This window comes from Rousettus aegyptiacus, unplaced genomic scaffold (assembly GCF_014176215.1).
Source record: "Rousettus aegyptiacus isolate mRouAeg1 unplaced genomic scaffold, mRouAeg1.p scaffold_m13_p_13, whole genome shotgun sequence".
In the NCBI taxonomy this organism is placed as follows: domain Eukaryota; kingdom Metazoa; phylum Chordata; class Mammalia; order Chiroptera; family Pteropodidae; genus Rousettus; species Rousettus aegyptiacus.
This window is the reverse complement of record NW_023416288.1, coordinates 21,162,215-21,182,353: the sequence shown is the minus strand read 5'-3', so window position 1 is coordinate 21,182,353 and position 20,139 is coordinate 21,162,215. Positions and strand designations below refer to the sequence as shown.

General features: G+C 36.2%; 1 protein-coding gene and 1 long non-coding RNA gene across 4 annotated transcripts in view; one reads left to right on the top strand and one right to left on the bottom strand.

Annotated features, from left to right (window-relative positions):
- COL28A1 (collagen type XXVIII alpha 1 chain) overlaps positions 1-20,139 on the top strand; it is a 131,839-nt gene that overhangs the window by 54,198 nt on the left and 57,502 nt on the right. Inside the window, exons 17-25 of the mRNA XM_016133678.2 lie at positions 745-813; positions 1,683-1,751; positions 5,978-6,049; positions 6,783-6,851; positions 9,506-9,577; positions 12,552-12,620; positions 13,016-13,084; positions 16,506-16,574; positions 16,763-16,831. Coding sequence (XP_015989164.2) covers positions 745-813; positions 1,683-1,751; positions 5,978-6,049; positions 6,783-6,851; positions 9,506-9,577; positions 12,552-12,620; positions 13,016-13,084; positions 16,506-16,574; positions 16,763-16,831 — 627 coding nt within the window. The remainder of the gene's footprint in view (positions 1-744; positions 814-1,682; positions 1,752-5,977; positions 6,050-6,782; positions 6,852-9,505; positions 9,578-12,551; positions 12,621-13,015; positions 13,085-16,505; positions 16,575-16,762; positions 16,832-20,139) is intronic.
- Positions 12,498-20,139, bottom strand: part of LOC118610804 — a 105,920-nt gene continuing 98,278 nt past the window's right edge. For 2 of the 3 annotated variants that reach the window (XR_004954087.1, XR_004954086.1), the window contains one exon: positions 12,498-17,263. This is a non-coding gene — a long non-coding RNA (uncharacterized LOC118610804). The remainder of the gene's footprint in view (positions 17,264-20,139) is intronic. The other variant, XR_004954089.1, reaches the window with a different exon arrangement.

The window sequence follows — 20,139 nt, the reverse complement described above, 5'->3', positions numbered from 1 at the left end:
CAAAAATGCTCTCTCCTCTCCCTTTTTATACCCAAAGTGCAAGTGATAGTCAAGTGTTTGACATTTGTCAGTGTGGTGTCCACCAGATATCGCTTTTTATAGCCTGGGTCAAACCTTCATTTCATATATATATATATATATATATATATATATATATATATATATATATATATATGATACATGATATAGGATTGTTTGTGTGTGACCGAGATGTGAAATAGGTTAACAAGATGGAATTTTGTTTCCCTTATTTAAACTCCAAACTGGCTCTATTCTTCAGGGTCATCAGGGATTTAGGCTTCTTCATTCTTGCTAGCCTGCTATTCGGAGAGTGCTCTCTTCAGCCACATGATGCAGGATAACCACCATGTCTTCACTGCAGCCATGGAGAAAGGGTGTAGAGAAGGGGGAGGCATATCTCTTCCGTTATCATGACTCTGAAATGACCCACATCACTTCCGGTCACGTTCCATGGACCAGAATCCAGTTCACATGTCAGCATTTGGCTGCAGTAGGGACTGGACACTCGGTCTTTATTCTAGGCAGCCATGTAGACCAGCTAAAATTTCTCATACTATGGAATGCATTTTATGGTTCTATTAGCAGCCATTGCCATCTCTTTCAATAGATATTAATATGAGTAAGCCATTATGGGATACCAACTAAACTCACTCTAGAGAACTTGAAACTAGTCTTTATCATAATTTTTTAACCATCACTATTTTCTAAAATTTTATTTCAAAGGGAATCCCAGGTCCTATTGGTCCACCTGGTCCTCAAGGACCCCCAGGACAAGGCTCACCTGGTCCTAAGGTAACTTTCTCGGTGAAAAAGGAGTTTAATATATTTATAATCTAATTGCTATTTTCTGATCAGTGGCCAGTGCATTTGGAAGGCAGAGGATAAAATGAACTTAAAAATCAGAGCTTTCTACTTAATATAAAATGTTATGATATTCCTATTGGTTTAGAAAATGTAATATATATTCTTTATGTTCTTAGAAGCTTTCATTTATACAATCTCCATTTATTGTTTTATTACTTTTATTTATGAGACTCCGTTCAGCAACTCAAGCAGTAGTATCAGTAGAGACTACTCATGTTCACGTATCTCTCTGGATTGGCTTATTTTCATTCTTGCCAGCACTCCCACAGTAGGTCCAAGTATTAAAACACTTAGTTAAAGATAAGAAGTCAGAAATGGCCCAACAAATGAACTTAGGAATCAAATTATCTCCTAAATTAGGACTATAATTTTTCCCTTGGGGAGAGTCATGGCACCTGTTCTTTAATTAGCTGTCCTTGATATTTCTTCAAAGAAATCACTAATCACCGTTAAATAAATAAAATACTTCTGAGAGGTCTCACTTTCAACTACACTCCTCAGTGATGCCCACGTGAGAAGCACCTCAATAGAACACTGTCCTGGAGATTTATGATTTGGGGCACATCATCGAAAGCTCATGTTCTCTCTGGTGACAGCATTGCTCTAGGTCAGCAGTCATCTTGGCTTCTCGTGTGTCAGTTTTAGCCATTGTGGAATATAACTGCCTATCATATGAAGCTCAGTTTTGTCTTATTTTGTTGATATAAGACAGCTATTAAGAGATCAAAGACAGGAATGCATTACTTTTGTTTTGCTGCCCTAGTCAATATTCTTCAAATGCTCTTTTTTTTTACTAGGGAGAAGTAGGCCAGATAGGACCTACAGGCCCTAGAGGACCAGTGGGGCTTGGAGTACAAGGCCCAAAGGTGAGTTGAGTATGCTTCTCAGAGCATTTAGATAATTTACATAATATTATATAAAGTTTCATTTATATCCAAATGAAATGCAGATCATGCATGTGTCAACTAACTGTTACTTTACCAAAGTAAGTTATTCAGAAGAGGGTCTGATGCTCAGTATAACTCTTATTATTTAAGAACTAAAATCTTGGTTTGTTTTAATGACTGCTAATTGTTTTTTTTCCCTCACTTATTAGCATCAGAGGTCCTCTTTTGGCATAGAGTGATTCTTGATTCTTTAAGAACATTATTGCCTACCATATTATAAAACAAAGCACCTAGAAGGATTTAAGTAAAGGTTACTTCCCTTCTTTTGTTTTGTGGCTTCCTAAGAAATTCTTTCCCTAAAGCCAAAGTAAGTCCCTCCACTTCTGTTATCCAGTAAATTTAGATCTCTGTACACTGTTTGTTTCCCTCCCTGTTACCACTTATCTCAACTTGCATTTAATTTGCATGTTTGTTTTGAATTACCATTGACTCTTGAACAATGGGGCTTCGGGATACTGACTCCCTACCCCAAATATAACTTTTGAATTCCCCCAAACGAACCTTCCGTTGGTGTCTACAGGGGCCGGGGGTTGGTTCCAGGACCCCTGTAGATATCAAATTATTGGATCTGAAGTCCCTTATATAAAATGGTATAGAACAATGCAGACAGTTGGACCTCTGCACCTGCGGATTCCCAACTGCAGATGGAATATTGTTTCAATCCCTGGTCAAACCCATGGATACTAGACCCAGTGATGCAGAGGGCTGACTGTATACTTATTGGGAAAAAATCTGCATATAAGTGGAACTGCGCAGCTCACACTTGTGTCATTCAAGGGTCAACTGTACTTTTCATCTTACTATATACCCTCTGGAACTGCACTGTCTAATGCTGCAGCTACTAGCCGCATGTGGTTATTGAATGCCTGAAATTTGGCTAGTATGAACAGATATGCTGCAAGCGTAATACACACTGGATTACAATGCTTGGCACACACACAAAAAGTAAAATATATCATTAAGAGATTTTACATTGACTACATATCGAAATGATATTTCAGATATATTAGAGTAAATAAATCATTAGAATTATTTTTGTCTATTTCTTTTACTTTATAAATATGACTGCTAGAAAAGTTATAATTACATTTATTTCTTACTTTATATTTCTATTGGACAATGCTGCTCCAATGGGGCAGGGACCTTATTTCTATCCCTTTCTTCTTTATTATTGAATCCTTAGTTTGGGGGACATGCTAGGTATTAAATAAATGCTGTTGAATAAAAGAATAAATCCTTACTTTACCTTTCACAATTTCTATAACTCATCCTGAAGGCATATGGGATCTGGTGAGCCATGCTAAACATTGAATTTCACCATCGATCTGTCATTGTCTTAATTTTTACATATACCTGGTTATTAGAAAAAAATGTAAGATATGTGCCTAACTAGAACATACATATTACATATATTTAAACATATAATTATGGAGGCTAAAAAGTGTACTAATATAGTAATAATTGCTACCATTTGCTGAGTGGTTTTGATATGTTGCACAATATACTAAATATGTCTATACATACATGTAGTATGTGCATTTATCTATATATATGTATTATATCATATTATATCAATTTTAGAGAGGTGATATAGAGTAGGAATGCTCAGTAGTTAGACTACCTAACTTCATATCCCAGTTTTGCAACTAACTGGATATGTAATCTTAAGCATCTCTCTTTAAAAAATAAAATATTTTGAAGATAATACTATAGAGATTAATACTAAGAACACTCATGTATTCTACAACCCATACAGAATGCAGTCATAATAATTGTTTTAATGTCCTTATCTACTAATCCTGTCACTTGTGTCATTTTCTGGGTCAGTTTCGATTAATCGATTTTCTCAGCACAAAGGGCTGTACTTCCCAGCTTTTCTGAGTGTCTGATAATTTTTTTATTCAATGCCAACCATTGTGATTTTACCTTTTTTGCATACTAGGTATTTTTGTATTCCTATAAATATTTTTAGCTTTGTTTTTGGATGCTTTTAAGTGCTTTGAAAACAGCTCAAGCCTTTGGTCTTGGTTTTAAGCTTTACTGGGTAGGAAAGAGCAACGTTTAGTCTAGGGTTATTCTTTTCTCCACTACGAGGCAAGACCCTTTTTCGATTTTGATCTATGCCCTCAGAACTGTGAGGTTTTCTTTCTTGCTATTAGGAGCAGGCACTATTTCTGGCCTGTGGTCAGTTCTCCGAGACCCTTTTAGTCGGTGGCTTGTCTGGCCTTGTATAGCGTCCTCACACTGTGCTGAACGGCATTCACCTGAATACTTGAGGGAGGTGCTCGGCAGATCTTCACATTCTCTCCATGTTACTCCTTCCTCTCTGGCACTCTATTCCATGAATTTTTGATACCTTGGCTCCTACATTTGTGAATAGCTTTTGATACCAGACTCCTACCTTTGTCTTGTAAAATTACAGAGATTTTTGAACCTACCCTGGGCATTCTCTGCACCACACTCCAGTAGCTACCCAGGCAGTAAACTAGGGAAATTATAGCATTCGCCTAATTTGTTTCTCCTCTCCTCAGGATTATTTTCCTTCATTATTTGGTGCCTAATGTCTTGAGATATATTGTTTCATATATTTTGTCTGTTTTTTATTTTTAGTTGTGTCAGGCAGGAAATTATATCTAGTCCCTTTTCCTCTATTTTGACTGGAACCTTAAGTTGCATCTATTTGCATACATAGACTGGTCTGTAATTTTGTTTTCTTGTGTGATTTTTTTAAATCAAGATTTTATTAGCCTCATAAAATAAATTGGCATCCTTTTTAAAAAAAATTTTTTAGAACTATTTGTATAAGAACTATTTGTAAATATCTGTTCTTCAAAGGTTTAACAATTTGGTAAGGCTTGACTGTAAAACCAACTAAGCCTGTGATCATGGAATGAAGGAAAGCGAGAGACCTTCAATTACAGATTCAATTTATTTAATGCTATTTGCTTATTTAGCTTGTCTATTTTTTTCTTATGTCATGTACATAATTTATATTTTTCTTGAAGATCATTTGTTTTCCAACATATTTTTTGAAGTTGTCACAAAAATTTTTATGATTTTTAAAAATATTTACTATGTGTATAATTATATCTCTCTTTAATTCCTAATACTGTTTATTTGTACCTTTTTAAATATTAATCATTTCTGCTAGAGATTTATTTTTTTAAGTATTACCTTTTAATTTTGTTACTCTTTGTTTTCAAGTTTATTATTTTTGCTCTCATCTTTATCATACCTTTCTACTTATTTTTAGGTTCAACTGTGTTTTTTTCCATTCAGTCTGTTTGAAATGACTTTCAATTATCTTTAAATATTTTTTACTATTAATAAATGCAATAAGGACACTTTTATACTGTTCGAAGGTAGGATATGTGTTCTCTGAACATATTAAAAAACTTAATCATAAATTAACTTATAAGTAAGTAGAATTATTGAGTATTAGAGCTGGAAATGATGTTAGATCCCAAATTTTTTCATGTCATTTTTATATTAGTTTCCTAGGATTGTTACAACAAAGTACCACAAACTTTGTGGCTTAATACAATAGGAATTCATTGTCTCACAGTTCTGGAGGCTAGAAGTAGAAAATTGAGGTGTGTGCAGGGCCATGCTTCCTCCAAAACCCATAGGGAAGAATCCTTCCTTAACCCTTCTTAGCTTCTCATAGTGGCTAATCCTTGGCATTCTTTGGCTCACAGTTACATCACTCTAATCTTTGTCTCTGTTGTTACATGGTGTTCTCCAGATATGTCTGTCTTCACATGATGTTTTCCTCTTTTTATAAGGACACCGGTCATATTAGATAAAGGCCCACTCTAATGACCTCATCTTAACTTGATCACATCTGAAAAGACGGTATTTCCATAAAAGGTCACATTCACAGATATCAAAGGCTAGGACTTCAACATATCTTTTTGAGAATCACAATTCAACCTATAACAAACAATATAATGCAAAACAGATCCAGAGAGGTTAAGTATCTTGGCCAAGGTCAAATAGTTCAATTACTATTAATTACTATTCAGATTTCTCCACTCTGAGGCTTTTCTCAGATAATGTAAAATATATTTAATTGCAAGTACCTCAAAATGGGGGTGCATGATAAACATGAACTATGGAAAATAAAATCTTTGCTTATCCACCAGGGGGCGCCAGGCTCAACAGGGTTTCCAGGACAGCCAGGAGTACCAGGAGAAGATGGGGCTGCAGGGAGGAAGGTAACTATGTTTTTCTTATCACTATTGAACCACATTGATATCTTGGGCCTCGGAGAGCTCAAATTAAACCATTCTAGGCAAACTTAGTATTTTAAGGAAAAAAATCCATAATTCTAAATTTCCTTTTTCAATTACTTCAGAGAGAAAAGGCACCAATTCAAAGACTGAGTAGTGTCTCATACCCTCTGTCTCCTCTGGTGTTTTGGCCATGACCTAGTCTCTTTGGGATTCCTAGAAAGCACTTTAATTTAAACTTAAAAAAAAAAAAACACTTTTTCCTCCTCTAAAAGGAGAGTCTGTAAATGCATTTGGGAAATAAGGCCATTTTAAAGATTTCCTGGAGCATTTTTGAGTTGACATTTGAAATATTCATTTTTTCAACAGCAGTAGTAAAATGCAGCAGATGGAAAGGTTGAAGGTCTTTCTTGTTTTTTAAAATAACAAATCATCAAATATGAATGACAAGTCAAAGGAAAGTGAGCTTATTGCTTTGGAAATTGGCTGAGAAATCGGAGTTTTTCAAGATATTTCAGCTGCTCTGAGCTAAATTGGAGTTTGATAATTAATTTATTCAAGTTGGTAAACTTCCAAATTAATTTTGAGAGTAGAGTGAAGGTCTGGTCTGTTTTGGAGGGTCTCAGCAGAGAATCCACTGGCCATAAGCAGGGACAAGATGAGATTATATGTACTACCTATGAAAGGTCAGCTAAGACATCAATGTCATTTCATCTAGGGAGAAGCAGGGCTTCCAGGAGCAAGAGGCCCAGAAGGACCGCCTGGGAAAGGACCACCTGGCTCCAAGGTATGGAACCGACAGTGTTGGAGGTAGCAGACTGCCTACATTCTGGCTCTGATACTAAGAAGACAACTTAAGAGAAACTCGACCACTCTTCTTTCTATGCCAAATGTGTTTACTTCTGGCTTAAAATTATGGATACTAGCTTGTGAGCTTTTGGAAGGCAGCAAGTGTGTATTTTTCATTTTTATTTCTTAACATCTATTATAAGACCCAGGTAATAGGAAGAGTTCAACATATGTTTTTCTCAATAAATAGCCAGGTTGACATTTAAAAAACACATAAGAAGGTAAAAGAAGCCTTGAGACTTGAAAATCCATAAATTTTCTCCAAATAGCACCTTATTAAGGGGCAGTTTCACTTTCACGACTTGGCATAAATTTATTTTATACATTTTAGAAATGCTAGTTGAATAATATTTTTATATGTCCAGATGAGAATATCCAAATTCGTCAATAAGACCAGTAGTGGCAAAACCTACAGCCTCTATGGTGCCAGATGTTCCAGTGGTTTTTACGTATAGCAATTAATGCCCACATAAAGATTCTGAAGAATTCTATATGAGTAAAGTAAAAGAACCATATACTTTCAGTATTCTACTTACAATTGTTTTAAAATAGAATTCATAGCTTAAGAAGTCTATGTCTTGAAAAATATAGGCTGAATTGAGTCCTTAACCTTAAATGTAAGAATCTGAAATTTAAATATATTTGTAGAATTTCAAACAATTTTATTTATTGACATACCAGACTATGAGATCCTTTTTTTGGTGGGGGGTGGGGGGGAGAGAGAAGACAGAGAATACTTTTTTAACATTATGAAAAATACTTATAGAAATGCTTGCTTTCTTCCTTGTAGTTAGTGGAATAAATTGATCTCTTCACCATGGGGGGTGGGAAAGAAAGAAAGAAAGAAAGAAAGAAAGAAAGAAAGAAAGAAAGAAAGAAAGAAAGAAAGGAAGGAAGGAAGGAAGGAAGGAAGGAAGGAAGGAAGGAAGGAAGGAAGGAAGGAAGGAAAAGAAAGAAAGGTTTACCTATAAATATTCAGGAAAACTAATGTATTCTAGACTATACTTTTGGAAAATAGACCCTTGATTTAATAATGAAAGCTGTAAGAATGAACAATATCTCTGAGAGAGAGAGCCAAAGTTTAAGTTTCATATGGCACAGTAGCCAAGGAAAGAACATTCAGAACAGCACAAAGGCAAGCAGAATAATTACCATGTTAGGGAAACCAAGGAGAAAGGATTTCAAGAGATAAGCAGTGTGGGGTGTCAGACGCCACCAACAGAGCAAGGAGAATATGCATAGAAGAGAGAGCCCACTGCATTTGTGGCTCTGAGGTGATTTGCGGCTAACGGAAGGCTGTAGGAGAACAGTGGGAGGAATGTGTTGCATAGCCCGGGCCTCCTACGGTTCAGTGTTGGCACTTTATAACATTTAGTTGGGTTTCTACTGTTGTCTTCTAGGTGATTTAGGTCGATAAGTTAGATTTAGTAGTTAATGGAAGAAAATAAATAGTTTTGTTTAGATTTTGTTTCTATCGATGAATTATAATGATACAATAGGTGATTTTTGACATTCAACTATTACTGTGTTATTACCTGTGTTATTGCTCTCTATTAATATGGACCTTGAGGAGTTAATTATGTCTCCATAGATCCTATAGGAGGCCACCTCTTCCTCTTAGTGCAGTGTCTGCACTGTGATGACCTTGGTATAGTCCGATAGTTCTCAGGGTGTGGTCCTTGGACCAGCACCTGTGAATGTGTCAGATATATGAATTCCTAGGTACCCATGAAGACCTACAAAGTCTGAAACTCTGGATGTAGGGCCCCATGATCTATGGGCTAACAAGCACTCCAGGTGATTTCTGATACGTGCTCAGGCTTGAAAATCATGGTATAGTCGTTTATGTCATAAATGCTTAAATAGTCTCAGCTGCAAACCAACCCCAAGGAGTCATTTCTTTGTTGAGCTAGGCACACACTTGGATATGGTGTCTTGCGATTGAGCCCTAGTTTAAGGGCAGTTTTGTAATGCTCGGTGGATTTTTGTTGAAAGTAACAAATTCTTTTGAGGGAGCACTGTGTACACAACCAGGCTGAGGAACGGCCAGTAGGTACTTTTTAGCTCTGCCCCAGCTTAATGCTCACATATCTTTCTACCAATAGCATTATTGGTCTCCTTTGGGAGAAAGGACTAGATGACTCATTGAAGAAGAAATGGAGCTGAATCTGAAAAACGTCTTATTTTATGTTTAAAAACTGAAATAGCAAGAAAGCTAAAAAACAGCATGAAAAAGCATAGATAGATCTCTTTTTTGAAACTGACTGCCTCAGAATCATCTGCTTATAGACCAAGGGTACAAAAAAAAAAAACAACCCAAAAACACCCCTGTAAATTCATATAAAGGTCCCAAAGGAAGATACTGAACTCAGATTTTTAAGAATATTAAATAGCATTGAATAATGGTGAAGACTGAGCAATTCTGAAGTATCCAATCTGCTTTAAAACAATGACAAAGCCTGCAGAACTGAGCTGGGCTCAAGGCACATTACTTTAAAATTGATATTAGTTAAGAATCCGGCCCTGATATGACTGTTGTAAGATGAAGGAGAGTTTGTTAATACAAATGTATTTTTATAATCATTTTGTCAGGGTGACGAAGGAAAGAAAGGGAGCAAAGGAAATCAAGGACAGAGGGGATTTCCAGGGCCCGAAGGGCCAAAGGTAAGGTTCTAATTTTCTCATTTATGCTTTGGGGAGACTGTAATCGTGCCTGGTTTTAACAGAATATTAGATTTCTACTGCAAATTTGATTTCCCATTTATTTCTCAAAAAATACAAAACAAAAACCCCCAAATGAAAAAGACTTTAGAAAACATACTATTCTAGACCATAATGGAATGGAATAAAGAAACAACAAAAATATATATAATCTTCATTGGAGTATTTATGCTTCTAAGAGAGACTCTGTATGTCAATCCTTTCTACTAGCAACCAAATATTCAGAAGTTGGAATAAGTTAGGACCAGAGGAAATACCAATTTTCTTTCATCTTGTTTTATTGGACAACAACAACAAAAGTCCTAGGCCGAGAGGCAGTGCAGTGGTTATAAAGAGCCGGGCTACAGAAGGCAGGAGAGTGGTAGTCTCATGCTGCTCCACCCTGGAACCTTTTGGGGCCAGTCACTTCAATCCCAGAAAGAAAGTAATAATATATCTATTTCGCAGGATTGTTGCGAAGACTAACACAGTTAATAAAATACTTAGCACAGTTCCTGACACATATGAAGTGTTCAATACATGGAGTGATTCAGAGAGGAAAAAAAAAAAATCAATACTGTGAAATGAAAAGTAGGGGATATATATCCTGATGGACAGAGTGCTGGGGAAGAAGTTAAGGAGATTATGAGGCAAGCAATTAGGCATGTGTCCTGACTTAGTGGGAGAGAATATTGAGGTCATTTGGATGTGTCAGGAAACAGAAATTGCAAACCTAGGAGAATTCAGGCCTCTAGGAAGGTGCTAATTGTAAGACGAAACAAGGAATATGTTCAAGGACCAGACTATTAAAGGACAACTTAAAAAAAAAAAAAACAGTACTGGCAAGATGAGAGCAGGTTCAAAACGAAGCATCCCCTGTAGACCAGTGATTCATAAAAGCCAGTGTCCTTCAGTGTCCCCCAGGGAGCTTTAGTTACAAATCCATGTTTCTTGGTGCCATGCCCAGAGATCTGAACTTAGCAGGTGAGTAGGTTCCAGGAATCTGATTTTTTAGAATAAGTACCCTCTGCTACAGGTAGTTAAAGGTGCACATGATGAGAAATGTCATTATAGAAGCAATGTATTGTATTAGTATTAATAACCGTGATTATTCTTTATGTCTTAATCTTATTTAAAATGAATATTTTTCTATTTTGAAATAAACCTTTTTTTGATGAAGAACTTATATATTTTAAAGCATAATCGTACCTTAATACAAAGTATTTTAAAAAATTGTATACTTTCTGTCTATTTAACTTTGTATTTTATAAGTACAGTAATTGGCTTTAAAAAAAAAGTAGACATCTAGAAGCATAATTTTGCTTACCCTAGTCTTAGTGAAAAATTAACAGCTTAATGTTTTATTTCTTTGTCATAGGATTAAGTAAGGTGGTTATCTTTTGCCAGAATCCCAGTGTGTCATGTGCCATTGCCTTACAGATTCGGAATTAAAGATTGGCACATGCATATACTGGCATGATCCGGGCCCCCAGAAGGGCGGTGTGCTCAGCCTGTCAGTTATATCGGAGATTCAGCAGAATGGGAGGCCTCAGCTGTGAAGATGAACATGGCTCAGGACAGGGGTCATTATCAGTGAATCTGATTTATAGAGTCCCTCCCAAAGGAGACAGGTGATCAAATGGGCAACTCATGCTATTGAGAATAGTTCATTCTCTAAGGCAAAGGGAGGCAAATTTTTTGGTAAAGGTACAGGTAGTAAACATTTAAGGCTTTGTGAGCCAAGAGACAAAATTGAGGATGTTACGTAGGCACTTATATAGTGATCATTATAAAATGTGAAAACCATTTTTAACCAGATGGCTGGTGAGATTTGGCTCACAGGTTACAGATTGCTGCACCTAGTCTCCATTAGCCATTTCCAAACTGTTTGATTACAGATCTCTACTGGTAAAAAAAACTTCGACCACACTCCAGTATGTTTGTTTGTTTATTTTTTAATTGTAATTTTTATTCATAAACGATCATACTAATATGTTTATGTAAAAAAATTGAAAATTTAAAACAAGAGAAAATATATATACATTATACTCAAATAGGTCATTTAAAACACCTTGTGGAGTGTGTGTACCCTATTTTAATGATAATTGCTTTATGTAGTGTTTTTAGATTCCCATAAGCAAACTTATGGGAATCACCAGAGGTGCTTCATAAAAATTCATATTCTCAGGCCCAACCTCTAGATTTATTAAATTAAAATATCTGGGGCTGAAATCTTGCACTCTGTATTTTATCAAATTCATCTGATGATTTCTCTACTCCCTAAAATTTGAGAATAATTGGACTAGACTAGGCGGGACAGATATTGCTTGCTGTTCCAGACTGAGTTTTTACTGAGACTCAGTATAGAGACACCAAAAAAAAATTGAGAAATATTTTATTTTTTTCTACTCAAAAAAAAATTTTTTTAAACCATAAATTTACTACTTCTAAAAAGAGATGTGAGAAAGCTTAAAATGAAGACAGACATACCATGGGACACAAAATAAACAACAAAGGAAAAAGTTATAAGCCAGAAGAAATATTTATCTACCAAGTATACCCAAAAACTTATGCTGAAGATAATTGTTATAATTGAACAAATATTTTCCTCTGAGCTTCTTGGCATACAACAAAAGAGAAACGCCAGAACTGCAGGATTTTTATTAGCTAATTAAAGGATGCATAAGAGATAAAATTTTCCTAATGCAAAGGAATTAATTGAATACATTTATTAGAAGTATTAAAATCTTTATCATCAATAACTTTAGAAGTGGTTTAACAAAAATGTTAAATTATTTTCACATTGGTCTGTGAAACGAATAGGCTATAATATTTTATAATGCTAAAAATACATGTCTATGTTTTTCCTAAAATAATTCCTAAATATAGTTGGGTTTTTTTTTGCATTGAGTATAATGAGTATTTTGCTTTTTTTAAGGGTGATCCTGGGGTTATGGGCCCTTTTGGAATGCCTGGAGCATCAATTCCTGGACCACCTGGGCCAAAGGTATGCGTTCTTGGGACTATTATTTCTTTTACTTGGACATTTGTTGGGGGTGGGAGGAGGCTTAATGATACCAGTGAACTAGAAATTTAGTTTTGCAAGAACCACAAGGTATTATCTAGTTCAACCCTGATATATCACAGTTAAGCAAACTTTTAGATCATACTCTTATTGTCTAAATATTTGTGTCCAGATAGCCACCTATTATCTCAGTGGTCTTTCTCTAAACAGCTTAGTAGTCTTTACTACAGGTTTTAGTTGCTTAAGATTTGAAATTCTCAAATACATTAGACTGACAGATTAAGCCCTTTACAAACTAGCCGATCACTTTTTCGCCTCATGCCATTATTTCTCATGCAACCCACTCTAAAACTGTAAACATTATTTGCAATGCACAGGGAGATAGAGGAGGACATGGGATACCTGGATTTAAAGGAGAACCTGGAATTGCTATTCGAGGACCAAAGGTATGCTTTACTCATGCTCTTTTTATTTATTTTGTTCTGTATGTGAGAAAACGAAAGTAAATTTAATGCATAACAAATTGATGATTGAGATGGGTTTACTTGCAGTCTCCACATTGATGAACGTAACTGTAAGAATACACTATTCCCTTTTTGAAAAATCAAGCCATCAGATTATTTATTTTTTTCATAAATGTGGGGGATGATAACTCCTATTAAATTTTTGCTGACTAAACTGTTGTTTAAAAATGCTCTTTTTGTAATGTTTGTGATATTAGAGATTACATGGCCTCTAGCCTCTTTCATTTACATATTAATGGCCAATGTAGCTCTTCTGCTAAACATTGTTCAAAAAGTTCATGTTCGGAAGCTTTATTGAATCAAATTTCTCTGCTTTGTTATCCATCTTTCAGAGTGATTTTGAGTGAAAATGCAAATAATTATAAGAGACAGCTTTAAGTAGCCATTTCTATTCTTCCATAGCAACATCCAGCATGACAGCAATATTTAACATTCTAAATGTCAACAAGCACATCCCTGTGTATAAAAGCAGGCTGCAGGGCTCCATAATCAACACCGATTAAATTAGTAGCATGTTGTTATATAGCTTTGAAGTTGGCTTTAGTTTTATCAAATCATCTCTTCCAGATAAAAGGGTTCAAGTACCAACATCGTCGATTTTCAAATTCCAAAAAAGCAAACTTAGATCCATCTTTGAAATATAATGCAAAACCTAATATATACTGATATAAATTAGAGAGATTCTTTTTGAAGGTCAAGGGAGGATCCTGACCTCCACTGTTCTTAATCACTTTAACAGTTGTCCTTGCTAGAGTGGCAATGTACAGTTTTACTGGGGACAGAAGAGGTTCCCAAGATGTGAGATTTTCAAGCTGAAAGAGAGAAAAAGTCCCAGGCAAACCAGAACAAGATAGTCAGCTTACTTTCCCGACCTTGAAGCACATGGGAACCCATGTTGTATAAAAAAGATTCTATGGGAACTCAAGTTATATAAGACTCAAGGGGAAAATTCCAAATTTCCAAATGCTAAATCTACAGATATGACCTTGATCGAGAACACTTGGGTCACAATTTTCATACTGTTTGATAACTTATAGGATCTGTGTATTTCTAGTTCTGTGATTGAAGTTACTTCTCTCTACTTATATTATTCTTTACAATATTAATAAAATTCAGGGCTTATAAGCCCTGCCTGTTTTCTACTGATCATTCTTGGACATCGTTGGTGATGGAATTTAAAGTTATTTGCCTCTTCTCAACAAGCATTTTTCTAATCTCTTGGCTTCTAAAGATGCTCTTTCTGCCATTCTTCCCCAATTCATTGGTGTTTAAGCGTTTGGAAGGTTAAATCTCTGAATGAAGCTTTGGCACATTAATTCAGTTTGTGTATTATTTCAGGGAGCTCACAGATCCCCCTAAAGCTCATTTCAAAATAGCAGATTAAGATTTTTGCCTTAATTTCTGTTGAATGAGAGACACACTTCAAAGTGAATGACTCTGCAGGACATTTTCTTGAATCCACTGCAAGAAGGCCAAGTGGAAAAATTCCATCTAAAGATATGTTGTGAGAAATTCAGAAGAAAAATCTGAAAAGGAACATTTCCCTTATCTACATCCCCTGACACTTCCTATTAACGTTAGAAGTGACAAGTTAACTGAAATTTATGCATGAGAAAGGACAAAGATCTCTAGGAAAAAATGTAAACTATTAATATTTTTATGCCTTCCCACCTCCAGTGTGGGTGCCAGAGAATAAACAGTAGCAGCTGCTGACGATTTGCTACAGGCTTGGAACTTACAAATAAAAACTAAAAGTGAATTTTTATTCCAATTTTCTTTTCCTTTCAACTTAACCAGGGAGCAGTAACTACTTAGCTTTGTTGCTGGCCTTCTTCTCGTGTAAGCATGGAAAGAAATGGCCATCTTTTGGGGGGACATATCCCATATGGAATTTTTAGAGCTTTAACCTTAAACATAGTTGGAATAACATAATAAATTGCTTCTGAGAAGAGACCATTTTCCTGTAGTTGGACATATGCCTCTCCAGGAAACCTTGATTTTGTTCTCTGTCATACACATTTATGAGATTATTTTGGATTTTTGTTAATGATAAATAGTACATAAGATTTTATAAGCAGACACACATGTTCTGAAGATGATCATTCTTAAGATTAACCATGTAAAACCAGTCTCTTAGGTTTAATAGGAAAAAAAACAGTTGTCGCAGTCATGGTTTTCAAAACAAATTTAACTTTCTTATTGCTTAAAGCAGTGGTCCCCAACATTTTGGCACCAGAGACCAGTGCTCCTGTGAGAATCTAATGCCTGATGATCTGAGGTGGGGCTGAGGCGGTTAGACGGCTTGCTTGGCTTGCTCGCTGCCGCTCACCTCCTGCTGTGCGACCAGGCTCCTAACAGGCCACAGAGGGGTACTGGTCCACCTGGGGTTGGGGAATCCCTGGCTTAAAGGATATGCAGATTCCCCCACCCACCCGACCATCAATCATCTTTTATAGGTGTAGAATTAGGAACAGTTTTAGGGAGTTCGATTTGGGGCAACATTTTGGCTTGGTATAATGGCAGTTTGATTTCACTGTTTACTTGCAAATAAGAAAAGTATCGAGAGCCCTGCTACTTTTTCCAATCTTGGAAAACAAAGGTCTGTCTACTAGTAGAGTTTTTCTTAATGTAAAAAGCCATAAGTATTTTAAATATGAATAGCTCTTTATCAAAATAATCAATGTATTGGCAAGGGCCATTGTAAGAGTTATCACAGTAACAATGAAATGTGGTATAAAAAGTATTTTGAGCTTTAAATATAAGTGTAATAGATATTTAATACATCTTCTAAACAAGTCTTCCTCATTTTTCCTTTCTCTCTCCATTTTTCTTTAGCCAAAATTTTTATTTGGGCTTCTTTATTCCTCATGTTATTTGGGTCCCATTGAAGAAGACAATAGATATAATAATAGATAATGTATAACTATCTTGCTTTACATTTCATTATGTATTCTTTTCTACTCCCTTTCTTATATGAGGCTTATTAAATGTTCTCATTTTTATACTTATCCCTGATTTATGATGCACTTAAATTTGTAATTATAAAAATTAAAATATCAGCAACTAGCCATTTTCTAATTCCTCTTTAGTTGTTCCCTATAGGGCGCTTCATAATGATTCATATACATTTCCTACATGCTTCCCACTGAACCCAAATGGATAAGACTAATGATGAAATAACAAGCTGCCATATGTTGTAGAATTTCCTTCTAAAATTTTTCAAATCATTCCTTTGCAGTTATCAAATCCACCGTTAGCATATTGAGTTGATATTACGCTTAAGTTTTTCCAGCTATTTCATAATTTACTCTTATGGTATCACATGGTATTGGAATTTACCCAGGGTGCGCAAGGTCCTCAGGGACCAGTGGGTGCTCCCGGACTCAAAGGCGATGGCTATCCTGGTGTGGCTGTAAGTGTGGAGATCTTTTTCTCTGTCTTTTCCTTATTCCCTCCCTCCCTTCACTCTTCCTTCCTCCTTTCCCTCCTTTCTTTTATCCCTCCTTCCTTTCTCTCACCCCTTCCCTCCCCACTCTCTATTCTTCATGAACACTATAAACAACAAGGTTGCTCATTCTCTTCCTTATTATGGCATCTCAGGGACCTCGAGGACTACCAGGACCCCCTGGACCAATGGGTTTACGTGGAGTGGGGGACACTGGAGCAAAGGTAAGACTTTAAAGTAGGTAACACAGTAGCTTCTAAAAGGTACCTATAGGCAAATGAATTTGGTAAAAGTAAAAATTTTTGTCAGGCATAATAGAAGAGTAGAGGTATCTAAAGAATGGACAAAATTATTTATCTTCATCTAAGGGTTTCCCGTGGACCTTGCATGAACTGAAACATGTAGATCAACGTCATGGTTTTTCACCTGCTCCCCTTATGGCAACTTTCACATTGTTTGCTGCTCTGTCTTCCTGTACGATGATCAGAGTTTGGGTTCCCCACGTGATTTGGGCCCCACTGAGAAGAGCTCTCACTCTCCAGCCATGCTCTTTCCAGGTGCTCTCATCCAGCCCCATGGCTTTAATCACTATCCACATGCTGCGGCCTTTTATTTTCTGAAGAAAGCTGGGACACACACACACATAAAAACAGACGCTGGTAAAGAAAGAAAAACATTTGAAAAAGTCTAATTCCCACCTAACTTTGTCCTTCTGGTTTGGTAAAGCGGAGATGAAACTCTCAAAATAACTAAAGTTGTCAATGGCAGCACAAGCAAAGGACTTAAATGTGTGCAAAATTCCTCTCCTTCCATTTTGACTTAAAATGGCAGAGAATTATAAAATGTGGAAATGTGTGTGGATGTATGTGTGTGTGTGTGGTTGTAGAGACATTTATAGCTGCTATGTTTTTCATTTAAACTCTATGTAGTCACCTTAAAATATTGGCCTTGGGGCATTAACTTACAAAACAAATGTGTTTTAAAATAAGGAAACCATTAAGGTTGACGATTAATTTATGGTGGGTTTTTGTGATATTTAGTTAAGGTCACATGTGTTTAGCATATGACACAGACATTTGAATCAAAGCTTCTGTGTTTCGAGACATATAAAAAGTGATCCCTGACATCTTGCACCCTTGTGGTGCTCCCTGGCTTTTTTCCAAGTCAAGGAGTTCCATATGACATCAGTAGTTGTGGTACTTCTACACACATTGCCCTGAATTTAATCTAAATTTTGATAAAAGCTTCTGAGCAATTTCTAAAATTCTTGTAAAAACCACAGCGTCCAAGGAAATAGTAGATATAGTTCTAAAATCCACTTTGGAAACATCCTGGGAGGAGGAATGGACAGTTTGGTTTCTTGCTAAATGAGAAGTGCTCACCCAGTGCTCTGAACCCCCAAATCCCTTGCCCCTTGATGGGGAAGGGTAGCTCAAATATCCTATCTAATACTGCCTGCATTGTTTCACTGGACCTTTAGAAGTTAGAAGGATGCATTGTGATTTGGGGACAATCATTATATCAATCTCATCTCCTTTTAAGAAGCTCAAATAACTCTCTGCTCCTGTATTTTCACCCCTAAAGTCTCATGAGGTGCATGTTGCCCCAGGGCTGATTCACTGACATCTCTGAGGATAAGAGTTCGTTCTTCCCCTCTCAGAAGAAGAACACAGAGAAGGGCTCTACTGAGGTCTGCATGGACAGGTATATCCTGACATGCACCTCCTAGCTCTTTCAGCCCCCTTCAGTGGCTAGTAATTCAGAGAGAAAGCCATAACCTCCCCCCAAAACTTTGGAGCAGTTGAGTTAAGGCAATCCTTGCACAGAGGTGGTCAAACCTGGTTTTGGGGGCCCTCAAGGGACCTCTTAACCATTGAGTGGTTGGAATAAGATCTGGGGACAAAAACGACTTGATGTGTTATTACCTAAATATTATATATTATACACTATCTAAACATTTCCAGTATATCGTGACTTTTTTTAAACAACTCCTTTATTTTATAAAGAAATCAAGAACCAGAAACATTGAACAACTTGCCCCTTTATAATATAAACACTTTTGATACTATATTGTGTTTGTGTGTAAGAGGGAGACTACGAATATAGATGAATGAATGAAAAACTAAATAGATGAATAAATTGGAGCGGAAAGAATGACTTGGCCTGATCTACAGATGCTCAGTCTCCCGTGTTGTCCATCTTCTATCTCAGCACTGTTTAGTATATAGTTGGATTGTTTCTCTTTCCATTCTAGCTTTTCCATCGTCAAGACTTAAATTATGTAAACATTAATGAGAAGCAAAAACCCAAACCCCAAAGAGTTAAACATTTTTCGAAAGTTTTAAATGTTTAAGTATTGTAAATACATGCTTTATTTGACAAAAGTGGCCCATAGTCATAAATTAAAATGAAGTCTATGTGAAATTCCACTGAGTATCATTATTCTAAAAATGTTCCTAGCATCTGAATTGCCCCTCTGTTCTCGGCAATGGCTCACATATGTGCATACCACCAAAGGCAGCAGCAGAACAGAGGAGCGATTCACACAGAGATGCATTAGGAATTTGTAGATTCCATCAGTGGACGTGGACTGGACAAGGAACTCCATTTTGAGCAGTGTCTGAGAAGAAGGGCTGGCCTAGGATACAGATTTAATGATACTGAAGTTAAGGGTCCATGATTCCAAACTGGAATTGAAGAAACCCACCTCCCATAATCTGACAGCAAAATTGCTATGGATAGGCAATCAGCTCAAAAATGGGTCTAATTAAAGCCAGAGCCATATCAAATTTAAGTGCCAGTCAATTTGACCTCCAGATTTCAGTAAAGATCACATTTAAACCAGAAAAACTTGACTAGGTGACTTCAAGTTTACTTTCTAATTCAGGTCTATGCATAATCTCTAAAATCAGCTGTATTCCAGCCTATCTTAATGATTTTCAGTATCGCTTTCATCTCTCCTTCTCCATTTTCCTAACTCTGCATTTCTCTCCCCAGGAATACATACATACCCTTTCTTCAGCCCTGGAGATGCTCACTAAATCCTCTTAACATTCACCACCCACACCACCATCAACACATTTTTATTTTCAATCATGCAGACTGGAGGAATTTCCCCCAGTGGGAAATTATATTGAATATCAGTACCAGAGAGCTGTCTCTTCTCTCTGTCATTAAGGGCAATATCAAGGTTTCTATTTTCAAGCTTTCTAATTCAGCTAAACAATACTCTCCCTCTCCAATGAGATAGTTGGCACAGGGGAATCATTCGCTCATCTTTGATGAATTGACTTTGAGAAAAGGAAGAAACAACAACAAATCTCTCCAAATCCTAAAGCAAGTTTTAAAATTATCATAGACATTGAGATACTACTGCTTTGGGATAAGTATTAAAGTTTTAGAAGAGAAATGGATTTGAAAAACTGCAACTATTTTAAATATTTTGAAATTTAAATTTGAGAAAATACTCTAAAGGAAACATTATAGCAATTTGAGTGCTTGTTTTCCAGTGTCCTCCTTATTTCCTCAGACC